Raw genomic sequence first — 12,113 nt, 5'->3', positions numbered from 1 at the left:
GCCCTGGAACTAGAGTTCAGTTGCAGGTTATGGCAGGCAAATAGAGATTTCTCAGTTGGTGCCCTGAGTGTCGCTAAGTTAACAAGTCAATTAGGCATGAATACAATAATGTTGCACTAAGGAAATAACCTCTGAGCTCTCTCCCATTACTTAGTGCTGAGTTGTAACCCTTATAATTAAAACTCTGAGAATGCTTCTTCAAAAGCAATTAGCAGCAATGGGGAATTTAGTTTCATTAATGAAAAATAATAAAGGTGCGCTATTAAAATAGGCTCACGGCTCTCATCAGATATTAGCGCTCAAATAGAAACTCTTCTCCCCTTGTAATTAAAATCTTGAGAACACTTTTTTAAAAGCAGTTAACAGAAATGGGGAATCTAGTTACAGTAATGAAAAAAGTAATGGTGCACTATGAAAAAAGGCTGGCAGTTCTCATCAGATACTAGCACTCAAGTTGAAACCCTTCTCCCATAAATATTCTGGATGTCGCATTATTCTAAGTCTGGGAACTAATTAGAAATGCAGGTAACGCCATGAAAAAACATAGAGCTGTCAGTTAGATAGTCACAACAGTCTAGGGGACACCCGACGTAAATCCTTCAATTCATTTAGGAATATACCATCGTTACAAAAGCTAAAGTATGGTGCACAAACGCCCACAGTAGAAACAATGGCGTCTTACAGCTCCTCCAGCTTAGGCACATGTACTAGAAGCCGTGGGAACCACTAGTTACACACCGCAACTAGACCAAGTCACATAAAAATAAACCTGGTTATTTTTGGGCTAGAAACAGAACTGTCTATGAGAGTAACCAATAAAGTATAGAGGCCGATATAAATTAACTCACTAACTTAGTCGAGCAAACAGTCAGCACCAGGATACACGTGGCCACAATAACACTCTGTTTACAGTTAAATGAAATTATTAAAATACATCTGTTGTAGATATTATACATGTAATAGATAAAGTTCAAGGAAGCAAATACTAAACTTAGCCAAAAACCATTAGACACTAGTTAACACGCTACTTACAGTGCAAAATTGATGCTGGGGCTAGGATCGCTCAGCAGCCATGGGGAAACACTAAGGAATAAAGATGTTGTCTAGGGAGGTTAGGGATATTTATGCAATCGAAGAGGAAATCGGTAGACAGGGGAGGGAAGTGAAAATATGGGCAAGTACCACCGGAAGAAGCTAGTGCTTTACTGATAGATAAGTAAAGCTGGTCGCAGGGTACATGTATGCAGTCAGACTAGAAAATATAGGAAGGATAATAGCAGAGAGGTGAAAGGCTCAGAAAATAGTTAGATAGGTGGAGCGGAAAGTACTTACTGGGTATAGTTGTGGGAGAGACCGCAATAAGTGAGGGATGAAGGTCTAGGGAAGCAATCTGTGAAATGCTGACTGCTGAAGGTAAGTAAGGAGGGGATGAGTGAGGGGGATTGAAACTAAGTAATACTTAGTAGGAAAAAACCTTGGTAGCTATAGAGAAAAAAAGAGGTTAGAGTGAGATAGAATGAAGAGCAAGAATGGTGGGGGGGGGGGGGGCTGTTAAGTAGAACCGAAAAGGAGAAGGGTAGACATAGGAGAAAAGAAAAGGTCGATAGTGGTGCCACCTAGTGGGCGAGGATATGTGTGCCAGTAGTTCTTAAAGGGGGTAGCTGGACTAGGAATACAGTAGGAGATGTAAGAGGTACAGAGGAGGGAACAATAAGGGAAAAGAATGAGAAGTATGTAGGTTACAGAGTACAGAAAGGATATGGCTGCTGCCTGACTTGGCTGGGAAGCATGTTTTAAGCCTTAGTAAAATACTATTGACAAAGTTAGGCTTTGCTGTCAGCTGTAGGAGACCACATACTTTCTTGTTCTTTGAAGTGGTGGGAGTGCAGAGTTTATATGGCAGTAGTCCTTGGTTTAAGGATAGCACAGCAGGTAAATAAAGTGAGGTAGGTTCTTAATTCTTAGAACAAGATACACAGGCTGGAGAGTTTCTTGTTCCTTGAAGTGGTGGGAGTGCGGAGTTTATATGGCAGTAGTCCTTGGTTTAAGGGTAGCACAGCAGGTAAATTAAAGTGGGGTAGGTTCTTAATTCTTAGAACGGGATATGCAAGCTGGAGAGAGTGCAAAATTGATGCTAGGGCTAGGATCGCTCAGCAGCCACGGGGAAACACTAAGGAATAAAGCATCCCTTGGATGCTGCCTATGCACATGATACAATTTTTATATTGCAAAGTAGTAGACAAAGACCTAAGAATAATTCACATGACAGTGGTATATGCAATAAAATAGCCCACTTTCAAGCATTATTTCAGCAATATAGTCCAGAAATACTAACCATTACAGAAACATTGCTAAAGCCTTCCAGTGTTAATCATTTGATCACTGCTGCAGTAGCTTAAACTATATGGGCTATATTCTGCCAAGGATGTAACAGCCAGCCAGTTTCTAGTGTTTCAGGGTACCTTCCACACACCCAAACCATAAGTCAGTTTGAGCTAAATAAGACAAGTTGGGGTGCCAAACCCCACAGAGCTTTCCTAACGCCAAACGGAGCACTTCTCTGTGGCTTTTCGAGGACCAGTGGTAGGCTAACAGTGTTCCATTGCTGGGCAGATAAATTCCCTTCAGGAAAAAGCTTCTACTGTATTTCTTGTGTCAAAAATTTTTCTGTAAAACTTTGTATTTTATGCTAAGTTTAAGTGCTTTGTTTGACTGTCACATGATTTTTGAACACTTTTAAACAGGAACATTACTTTTTTATTTTTGTCGTAAGAAATTGTTTAAACTTGTTTTGAACTACTTTTTCTCTCTGCAGAAATCTGGGTTGGTTTACTTTTGAAGACTGCTGTAAGGATGCAAAGTGATTTTTACTGCATTTTATCAGGGAAAAGATTACTTGTTTATTACGTACCTGTTTTACTGATGATTGCTGCTTGACTTCCCAGGGAATGGTGCACTTTTTCAGGCTTAACCATAGAAAAAGCTACTGGTTCTTCAGTCCTCCTTCTAGCCATAAAAATAAGAAATTTGTTAAACATCCTTTGGCCACCACAGCATGCTCCTAAAGTGCCTCAGCTGCAGGTGGGTGGCTTCTACTGCCACAGATGGTTCCTCAGACCATTCATCTTTTTCCTTGCACCCCACTGGTGTAGTCCCTCGAGTCACAATGGGCTGATGGTTAGTCATGTCTCCTACAGCTGTTGCAGTGCCCTTGGTGGGCAAGGGAGAGGCACTCTTGTTGCCGGAAGAAGAGCTAGAAATGTCTCACTGTCTAGCCAGAAAGTTATATCCATCTCTAGGGAGGCTATTAGTGGCAATTCTGAGTCAAATTCCTGTCAAAAAGAAACAAAAATGTAAACATGTCTTCTGTCTCAGTGGCACTGGACAGGAGTAATTTATTGGGCTTAGCTTAGGGTTTAGTGTAAGCTCTCGTCCCTTCTGAACAGATTCAAGAAGTTGGACCTTAAAATAATTGTGAGGGAACAGGTTATGTGTTGACTCCAAAGATTTCTGACTCAGATTCTGAGGAGAATGTGACTACAGTCTGTCCCTTTAAATGATTCTCTTTCTCTGAAACTGTTTCCAGAATGAATCTGTTGTCTCGGTGGGAAAACGGTGAATTTTCTCACTCCCTTAGAAAATATTATGAGATGTCACATCTGGAATTTCTAGAACCTACTCCTTCCTATTCCTCCTCTCCTGTCTGCTTTAGAAGATGGTTTATTGCAGCCTGTAATTTCCCTGACATTCAGCCTGCTGCTTCTAAAAAAGCAAATTATATAAAGCGAATCGCTCTCTTTTAAGTTTTTATACTCTCCTCCAGATCTGACCCAGCTGCTATTGCTTTAGTAAATCCACCTGCTGTTAAACATTTATTTTATACAAATCCTACTGATTCTGACAAGGATGGGAAGACTTTTGATAAGTCTTGAGAAAAAGTGTATTTTTCTGCAACACTTGTTTGTAGAATTCTTGACTGTCAAGCTCATGTGTTGGTTTATTCTTGCCACTTGTGAGAATATGAGAGATATTTTGGGATATGTTTTCTCTTATGAGAAGAAATCTGCTTTGTGTAACTTTGTGTCTTCTGTGTCGCAAGTGACTACCTGTTGTTTGAAATGTGCATATGACTGCTGATGCTGCCTCCAGGGCTGTTGTTACTGGCACAGTCATGGGAGGGTTGCCTGGCTGCATTCCAAAACCTCCCAGAGGATGTCAGAATGAAATTTAATCCCCCCCATTGGCTAGAGAACTATTTTTTGGACCTTCTACTGCAGAGGTAATTAAAAAGTATAACAGGAGAGGGAAGATGATTCAAGGGGTTTCTCAGATTTTTCAGACATCCTTCTCCAAGTTTATCAAGGTATTCAATGCTTCTACAACTTTCTTTAAAAAAAAAAACAAAATAAACAGTCACATTAGGGTGCTGGAAAGCAAGTGTTTAAAAAGCAATGGCACAGAGGTTCCAAAAAGAAATTCTGAAGCCCTAAAATGAAAGACAGTCTAATAAGTTAGAATGATTATATGAGGGCCTTCCCTCCCACTGCCACCCTGGCATCCGTCTGTCCAGGTTTTACACAATAACCATCACTCTACTTCCTCTCTCTTCAGACTCTCTCCTATTTTTCTATCTTAGGTTCATAGATAAGGACTAATCTAGCTGCCCTTGTAGGCAGTTTTAAGCCTAGCCATTTTCCCTTTCAAAGGTGAGAATCAAACCCTGTACCTTGTGATTCCAAGGTTAACACTTTAAAATTATACCAGTCCTAAACTCCAATCTTTTAGCAATCAACAATATAATCCATATCAATGTTATTATCTTCCCCTCCTGACTTTCACTTTCACTCGTCCTCAACAGGAATCTCTCCCTGGACAGCAAGACATCTGTACCCCTTAAATATAGCTCTGCAACATCTTCCAAGTGTTTTTTTAAATTGCTCTAGTCCTGAACAGCTCCAGATGATGTCCTCCTAGTCTCCTCTTAGTTCCTCTTCACATCTCCAACAGTTATCCGTCACTCCCAATATGCTTGTGTTTAGATTTGGCTGAGTATAGATATATCTATGCATGCACTTCAAAATGAAAACTCAGATTATCTCAACCTTATCACTTTCCCAGGAAGCATGCATGCCTTTTCCCATCATGTCTGAGTAAAATCATTTTTTACTTTCTGAACATCAGCTCTAATCTCTGCCATTTAGTTCTTCTGGTCACTCTACAGTGTCCTATATTTATATATGCTCCCTATTAGACTCTTTGGGATATTTCGATTGTGCCTTACCTCAAACCACCAAGAAAGCAGGGGTAGCCATTTCCCTTGCTGCATCTGTACCCCATCTAAAGCTTTAAGATCTTTGCACAAGATCTGAAAATGCAAAATACTTGATTATTACTGGTATTTCTGTTTAACCTCCTCCCATCTCAATAAATCTATCCCCCTTCAGTAGTTCCTAAAAGGTAATTTATGTCTTTCTCCATCTCCAGGCTGTAGTCTTAACTTTGCTATCCTCTATTCTTCCTATTGAGAAAGTCTTTTGTCTCCAGCTTCAAGTATTCTTGTCTCTAAAATTGTGAGGGGGGGGGGGGGTATTAGTTTCCTCAGCTTCTGCTCTCCTGATTGCCTCAATCCAGCTTTGTTGGCGTATCCAGAAGACTTTGACTTGAACCATTTGTCCCCGCCTTACTGCATATTGTAATGCTCTTTATCTGTCCATTATCAAGAGGTTTATAGTAGTGGTCTGTCATAGGTAGCCTTAAGCCCGTTGGATCTTTGGGAGAGTAACCCTTTCCTGTTTTACTCTTAGTTTTTATCACATACTTGCAAGTCTCTCATTCAGTTGTTGAGCTTCTGCATGATTGTCTGAGGAGGATCAAAAAGAATGCCGTAGATATAAGAGGAGTGGAACTACCTGCCAGTTCAATGTCTGCACTTTCTGATCTACTTCATAATTTAATGCTCTTTATTTATGTAAGATGTTTATCATTGACCTCTTACTAGACTAGGATTTTTTTAAGGAGTTTTCATATAATTCCAATAACCAAATGCCCAAGTATTTTAGCTCTCTGTTATTCTACATCGAAGAGAAGTCTGTCACATCTCCCCATCCACTAAATTTATCCACAAAGCCTTTGTCTTCTGTACATTTACTTTATAACTTGAGGTTTCTCCAAACTCCCATAGTGGGGAAAATAGCTTTCCTAAGCCCTTGTAGGAGTGAGTCAGCATTAAGATTACATCAGCAGCAGCATACAGTGCTATTTTCAGATCCATATTCTAACCCCATCGGTAACCTCGTATCCTAGCTTGCCTTATTAAACATGCTAGGTTTCCAAATGAATTGCAAATAGAAGGGACACTGGGCAAAATCTTTATTTACATTAGAGCTTTGCTTGTTAAGTTGTAACCTATGAGTCTTAAACTTTGCTGCAATATGACTGTACTGTTCCTACTGCCTGGTTATCCTTTAGGCCTGGCATTAAATATAAAGCTACACACACCAGCTGTTAAAGTGAGATGAGAAGACTGAGATACAGTTTTACACCTGATACATTGTTGAGTAACATACTTTTGCAGCAGTATAGGTAGTCACTGCAGTCATACAGATGTGTGTGCGCCCACAGTGGAGAAAAGGGAGATAGGGCTTATCTTTCATAACCCCTTATTGCTTTTTCCAGTATCTGAACAACTCTGACACTTTGTTGCTAGGGCTTTTTGCATTTCTAATTCAATTCCCCTACCCCAGTCCTGCAAGTCATGCTTTCTGTATTATTCTTCTGATTTATTGTCACCTAGACCATAAATGTAACTTAAAACTGGACTTGAGGGTCATGTGACTTTCAGAGAGAAATGTTAGCTGCTTTGTAGGCTGCACATGTATGAGTATTTACATGAATGCTGAAATTGGACATCTAGTAAACAGTTTTTCACAATCTGTGTGCAAGGTTGCTTTACCATTATAAACGTGTAAGCCTGCCCACCCACCCTCACTTTAGCAGCATCATTGTTTTCTGTTGTCCAGTGAGCCATCTTTATTACGTACTAGTGGATCAGAATACATTGTTTTGTAGGCATCCCATGGAGTCACTGTGGAGTAGTAACAAAATGAATACATTGTGATCTGTTTAGTTTTCGTAATTCTTCATACAGAAGAAAGGAGAGGAGCACTTTGAAGAGTTTAGGCCATTAGAATCATGGGCACACAAGGTGGAAAAGACATGCTTGTAGCAGAAAATGAAGCTGTAGAATAAAAACACTGAATATTAAAATCACTGAGTATCATAATCCTTTTCCTTCTCTTCCTCCGCTAAGTTTTTCCTGCAGTGCATTCCTCCCACCTGGTGCACTATGAGGTGATTGAGAAATACAGTCACCTGTTCACCATCTCCGGTTCTAATCGTGCTCTTCAACCTTACATGTTGCTAGCTCACTTGGATGTCGTCCCTGCCACAGACGAAGACTGGGATGTCCCTCCATTCTCTGGAGAAGAGGTGAATGGTTTCATCTATGGACGGGGAACGGTGGATGATAAGCATTGTTTGATGGTAAGGCCTGTTATCAGCAGACGTTTAATGTAAACCATGTTAAATATGAGATGATAAATGCTAAAGTGATTTGCTGCTGATTCTTTGCTTTACAGCATTTGATTTTTCCTAAGGTGGTATTACCTTGGGGTAACATTTTGTGAGTCTGTAGACTATAATGGGGCACTTTTGCTCATGCTTGGTAATGCATCCTTGAAAATCTGTGGACACAACTCACATTTCTCCCACCCTGACAACACTGAGGGTGAAGTTCTCTGTTTATCCTAAGTGATGTCAGGTATGGAAAATGCATTTTTAAAAGTATTCATCTGTGTGAAAAAGAAGAGAAAACTGTTCTCTTATTTAGGAAAGTGCTGGTCAGCAGTTAATGTACCACACTCCATACTGCAAAGGTGATTGTCTGAACATTGGCAAATCACTTTAAACAAACTATTGCTTTGCTTTGCTGACATATGTTCATATGATTGTGGGACTGTCTGAAATTAACACTGACAAGTTTGTTTTATTTTCAGCTTCTGTTTGGCTTTTATGGGGTTTGAACCTTGCTTCTTGAGCACCAGTTTTAGTTACTGCATAATTCTCTCTGGAAAAAAAAATAGCTACATTTGAAATTGCATATTTTTAAAATCGTTAAGCCACATCCTTCCTATTTGGGCACTTCTAGTATTTTTGTTTCAGTTAATCCAGGTCCATAATGTATATTTGCATCTGCCAGCACTTTAGGTCTAAGGCATATCTGCTGCTTTATATTTGTCACCAAAATTCCTCTGCAGTGAACAGCTGATATAAAGTGGTGATGTGCTGTCAGGCAGAAAAGTGGGGATTTTTGCATCAGCGTTACTGTCTGAGTCTGCCAAGTACTCTTCTGGTATGCTATTTGTTGTTTCATGATCCAAGTGAGCCATACCTTGCCACAGTATTAACTTGTCTTGGAGTGAAGGAACACATCTGACGCCAATGATATTCTGTGTTGGAGAGCACATCTACAAAGGGGATCAATGGGCCACACAGGTGTTATCAGACTTTGGGAACACCTCTTTAAAGCCAGAATACAGAAAGGTATGTTTCATGTAAATGTTACATTGCCTGTTGCTTATCAGGGACCCCATACACTGAGTAGAGAATCCTAAGGTGCACTTTGTATTGGGGTGAAGCCAGAAATTAAAATAAAAGTTTCTGTGAAAATTTCAGGTAAAATATGTATATTTTAGTTGAGGATTTTATTTATTTTACATTTATTTACCGAGAGTGTCCGACTGAGCCCAAGAAAGGCCCATTTTCAGCAGAGGCCCAGGGAGAAAGGCTCCAAGATATAAAACAGAAGTTAAAATAGATTACGTAGTAGAACAGTGATACAAATTTACATAGAAGAGAGCGCACAATAGTAGTACAAGTAATGCAGTGAGGATGGTAGGTCACACATATTCCACATTAAACTGCTAGTTCTTGAATGCACACATAAGAAACAAAAAACATTAAAGTGTTATTACTTTGGGGTGAGGTAGTGGCCTCACCAGACATTAAACAATTATACTGTAAAGAATATGGTAACAAGTATTTCTATGGAAGACAGGCTAGTCTGTGTAGAAGAGGTATCTACCATCTAGAAGTATAAAGTAGTAGGACAGAAACAGACTATGTAAGAGTTTTAACAAGTGTGCATTTCCTAGTTAAAAAACAGGCTTCTCTAAAATAACAGTGTTAGCGTTGTTAATAAAGCAGGAAAAAAAATTTCTGTTCTGTATACCAATATGGAATAGTAATGTTAGTTTTTGTCCCACCTGGGCTTTCAGATACTCGCTAAAACTTTATCCATCCCTTCAGAACACTTTTTAGATAATGCCAGAACGACAGAACTACCAACGTAAAAAAATAAATAAATAAATAATCAAATCAACCTTAAGGTGTTACTGCCCAGTGCTGGGAGCTTAAAAAAAGAAACTCCACACCCTACAAGCTCTCAACACTCTAGACATTGGTGCTGTTACCTTGGTATAAAGCCACAGAAAGTGCTCTGGCAGTGGAAGTCTACAGTGCCTTCCACTCATTTAGACCAAAAGCAGCACAGATAGGAGCTAAAGGTGGGGATGCTTTGATCTATGTAAGCAGCAAATGCAACTCTAGGTTGGTTGGTTAGGTGGGATAATGCCCTGGATTTCATCCATGTCCAAGTCTACAGAGACAAGGTTCCCCACCATGGCCAGCTACAGGTCACCCTCTATGATCCATGAAGCTCACAACTCTTACCTAGACCTACTAGAGGTGCTCACTATCCTACCAAATACCCTATTCATAGGAGACACCTCCATAGACTGGGAAAAGTACACTGCCTCTAACTCACAGGCACATTTTTTTCAGCTTTAGCAATGCAGACGCACTGGACCAGATAGTGATTTTTCCAACCAGAGGATCAAACATATTGGACCTAGTACTCACCAACATGGGAGAGTGTTACAGCCTGTCCCTATGTCATGTCCTCACTGGTGAAATCTGACCAAAAAGCCATCTCCTTTGAAATAAAAATCAATTTAGAAAACCCAGTTTAACCTGTAAAAGTTAGCAACTGTACTGAAGCAAGCTATATCCTATTAAGCAACAGTTTGAAAAAATTCACAGCTCCCCCAAACCCTGAGAACACAGCTACCTAGGCAGAGTTATTTACAGAAACTCTGTGCAAACATGTAAATGGCTGCACTGAAGCTGCCATATCTACCAGAAGTAAGCCTATATCGAATACCAAAAACAAACCATACTGGTGGAATCCTCAGTTTAATAAGCTGTATAACAAAAGAAAAATTGTCATGACCAGAATTAGAAACAGCAACTCTCATAGAGACAAGAGCTCTCTGATTCAGCTAAACAAGAAACCGAGAGATCTAAAAAGTCCAAGCCCAGTTACGAGGTCAGGATGGCCTCTCAGGCTAAGGACAATTGCAAGGCCTTTTCAGCTGTGTGAGGAACCTTAAAGGTAATGCTCATTAGTGTTGAGTCGTAAATGACACAACCTTCACTGATCAGGATGACATGGCAACTCTACTGGCTGATAAATTTAGCTCTAACTTCAACCCCCCCACTACTCCTGTGAAATCTATTCTAGCATATCCCCCCACCTACCAACAGGGAGCAGGTGTTGGGAGCACTTGCTAAGTCCACAAACACTACTTCATTGGGCCCCAACAATATCCATAATTGCCTCCTGAATAGTCTAAAACAAGACCTTGCAGATCTACTTGAGGCACTGTTCAACTACAGCCTCAAAACAGGTTATATGTGAGGTGAATGGAAGGCCGCAGCAGTCATCCCTCTTCATAAGGGTGGACCATCAACTGACCCTAGAAACTGCAGACCAATCAGTCTGACAAGCTTAATATGCAAAGCCATAGAATGAATTATCATGTAAATGATCAACAAGGACATTGGCAACCTGCAGATTTAGGACCCTTCTCAGTTTGGCTTTAAGGGAAAGTCTTGCCTCCTTAACCTGGTAGACTTCTTTGAGGAGGTTACCATGGCTATGGATGAGGGGAAAATGGTGCGTACCTCCTACATTGACCTGGCCAAGGTTTTTGATACAATCCCCCACTCAGGTATTGTTGACAGACTGTCAGAACTAGGCATAAAGCCCTATATAACTCACTGGAGTGCCAGCTGGCTCACAGTAGGACCCTAAGATGTCAGTATCTGTGAGACCAACTCCATCAAGAGACCGGTCAGCAACAGAGTACCCCAGGACTCTGTGTTAGGCCCCACTGCTGTTTGGCATCTACTTCTTAGAAGTCAAGTCTAATGTCATAGGCCTCCAGCTCACCAAGTTTGCATATGACTGTAAATTGAGAGCATTTATGAATCCCTCCATGACCCTAACTTCCTACAGGAGGGTCTAACACAAACAAATGACTGGTGCAAAAGCCATGGATTAAAACACAATGCAAAGAAGTGTAGTATAGTGCCCTTTGGGAAAGTTTCTACCCAAGCTAATTACTTCATCAATAAGACACCTCTAACAGCTGACCTGTTAGTTAGGGATCTGGAAAACTATGCAGACAGTACTGTAGTGCTCAATCAACAAGTAGCTGTAATACTAAGAAAATCATTCTGTCTGGCATCCAGGTCCAAGGAAATAATACCACTCTATTAATCCATTATTAGACCCATCATGGAGTACAATCCCTCCTTTGGCATGTACCTAACCAGGCACTTGCAACAGTTGGAATGCCCACAAAAGTTCCTTATCAGGAGAATCCAAGGTATCAATACCCTGTCATGCACAGATCCCCTTAAGGTCCTATTTCTGTATTCAGTCTCTTACAGATTACTGAGAAGCAATCTATGCCTAACATATAAGGCATCCTCCGATCCAATTTTGGATTTCTTGCACCTCCACAAAACAAACAGCACCAGAAACACTAAATCCAAGCACCTAAACGTTGTGATATAAAGAGAGCCTGCTGGAGTGACTGATATGTGTCTCAAAGGATCCACGTGCTATGGAATAAGCTGCCCATATAAGTAAAACACAGTTCATCCCTGACCCTATTCAAAAGAAACCTTTATCATTGCATGGGAAATCA

General features: G+C 40.4%; 1 protein-coding gene across 3 annotated transcripts in view; it reads left to right on the top strand.

Annotated features, from left to right (window-relative positions):
• PM20D1 (peptidase M20 domain containing 1) overlaps positions 1 to 12,113 on the top strand; it is a 486,974-nt gene that overhangs the window by 57,492 nt on the left and 417,369 nt on the right. Inside the window, exon 3 of one of the 3 annotated variants that reach the window (XM_044076838.1) lies at positions 7,424 to 7,542. The exons of 1 other annotated variant lie outside the window; for it this stretch is intronic. In XM_044076838.1, the coding sequence (XP_043932773.1) occupies positions 7,424 to 7,542 (119 nt within the window). Of the gene's footprint in view, positions 1 to 7,309; positions 7,543 to 12,113 lie in introns of all 3 variants that reach the window. One more of the 3 variants, XM_044076837.1, reaches the window with a different exon arrangement.

This window comes from Protopterus annectens, chromosome 7.part0 (genome assembly GCF_019279795.1).
Source record: "Protopterus annectens isolate FY-2018-M chromosome 7.part0, PAN1.0, whole genome shotgun sequence".
Taxonomy (NCBI): domain Eukaryota; kingdom Metazoa; phylum Chordata; order Ceratodontiformes; family Protopteridae; genus Protopterus; species Protopterus annectens.
This window is presented reverse-complemented; position numbering and strand designations above follow the sequence as displayed.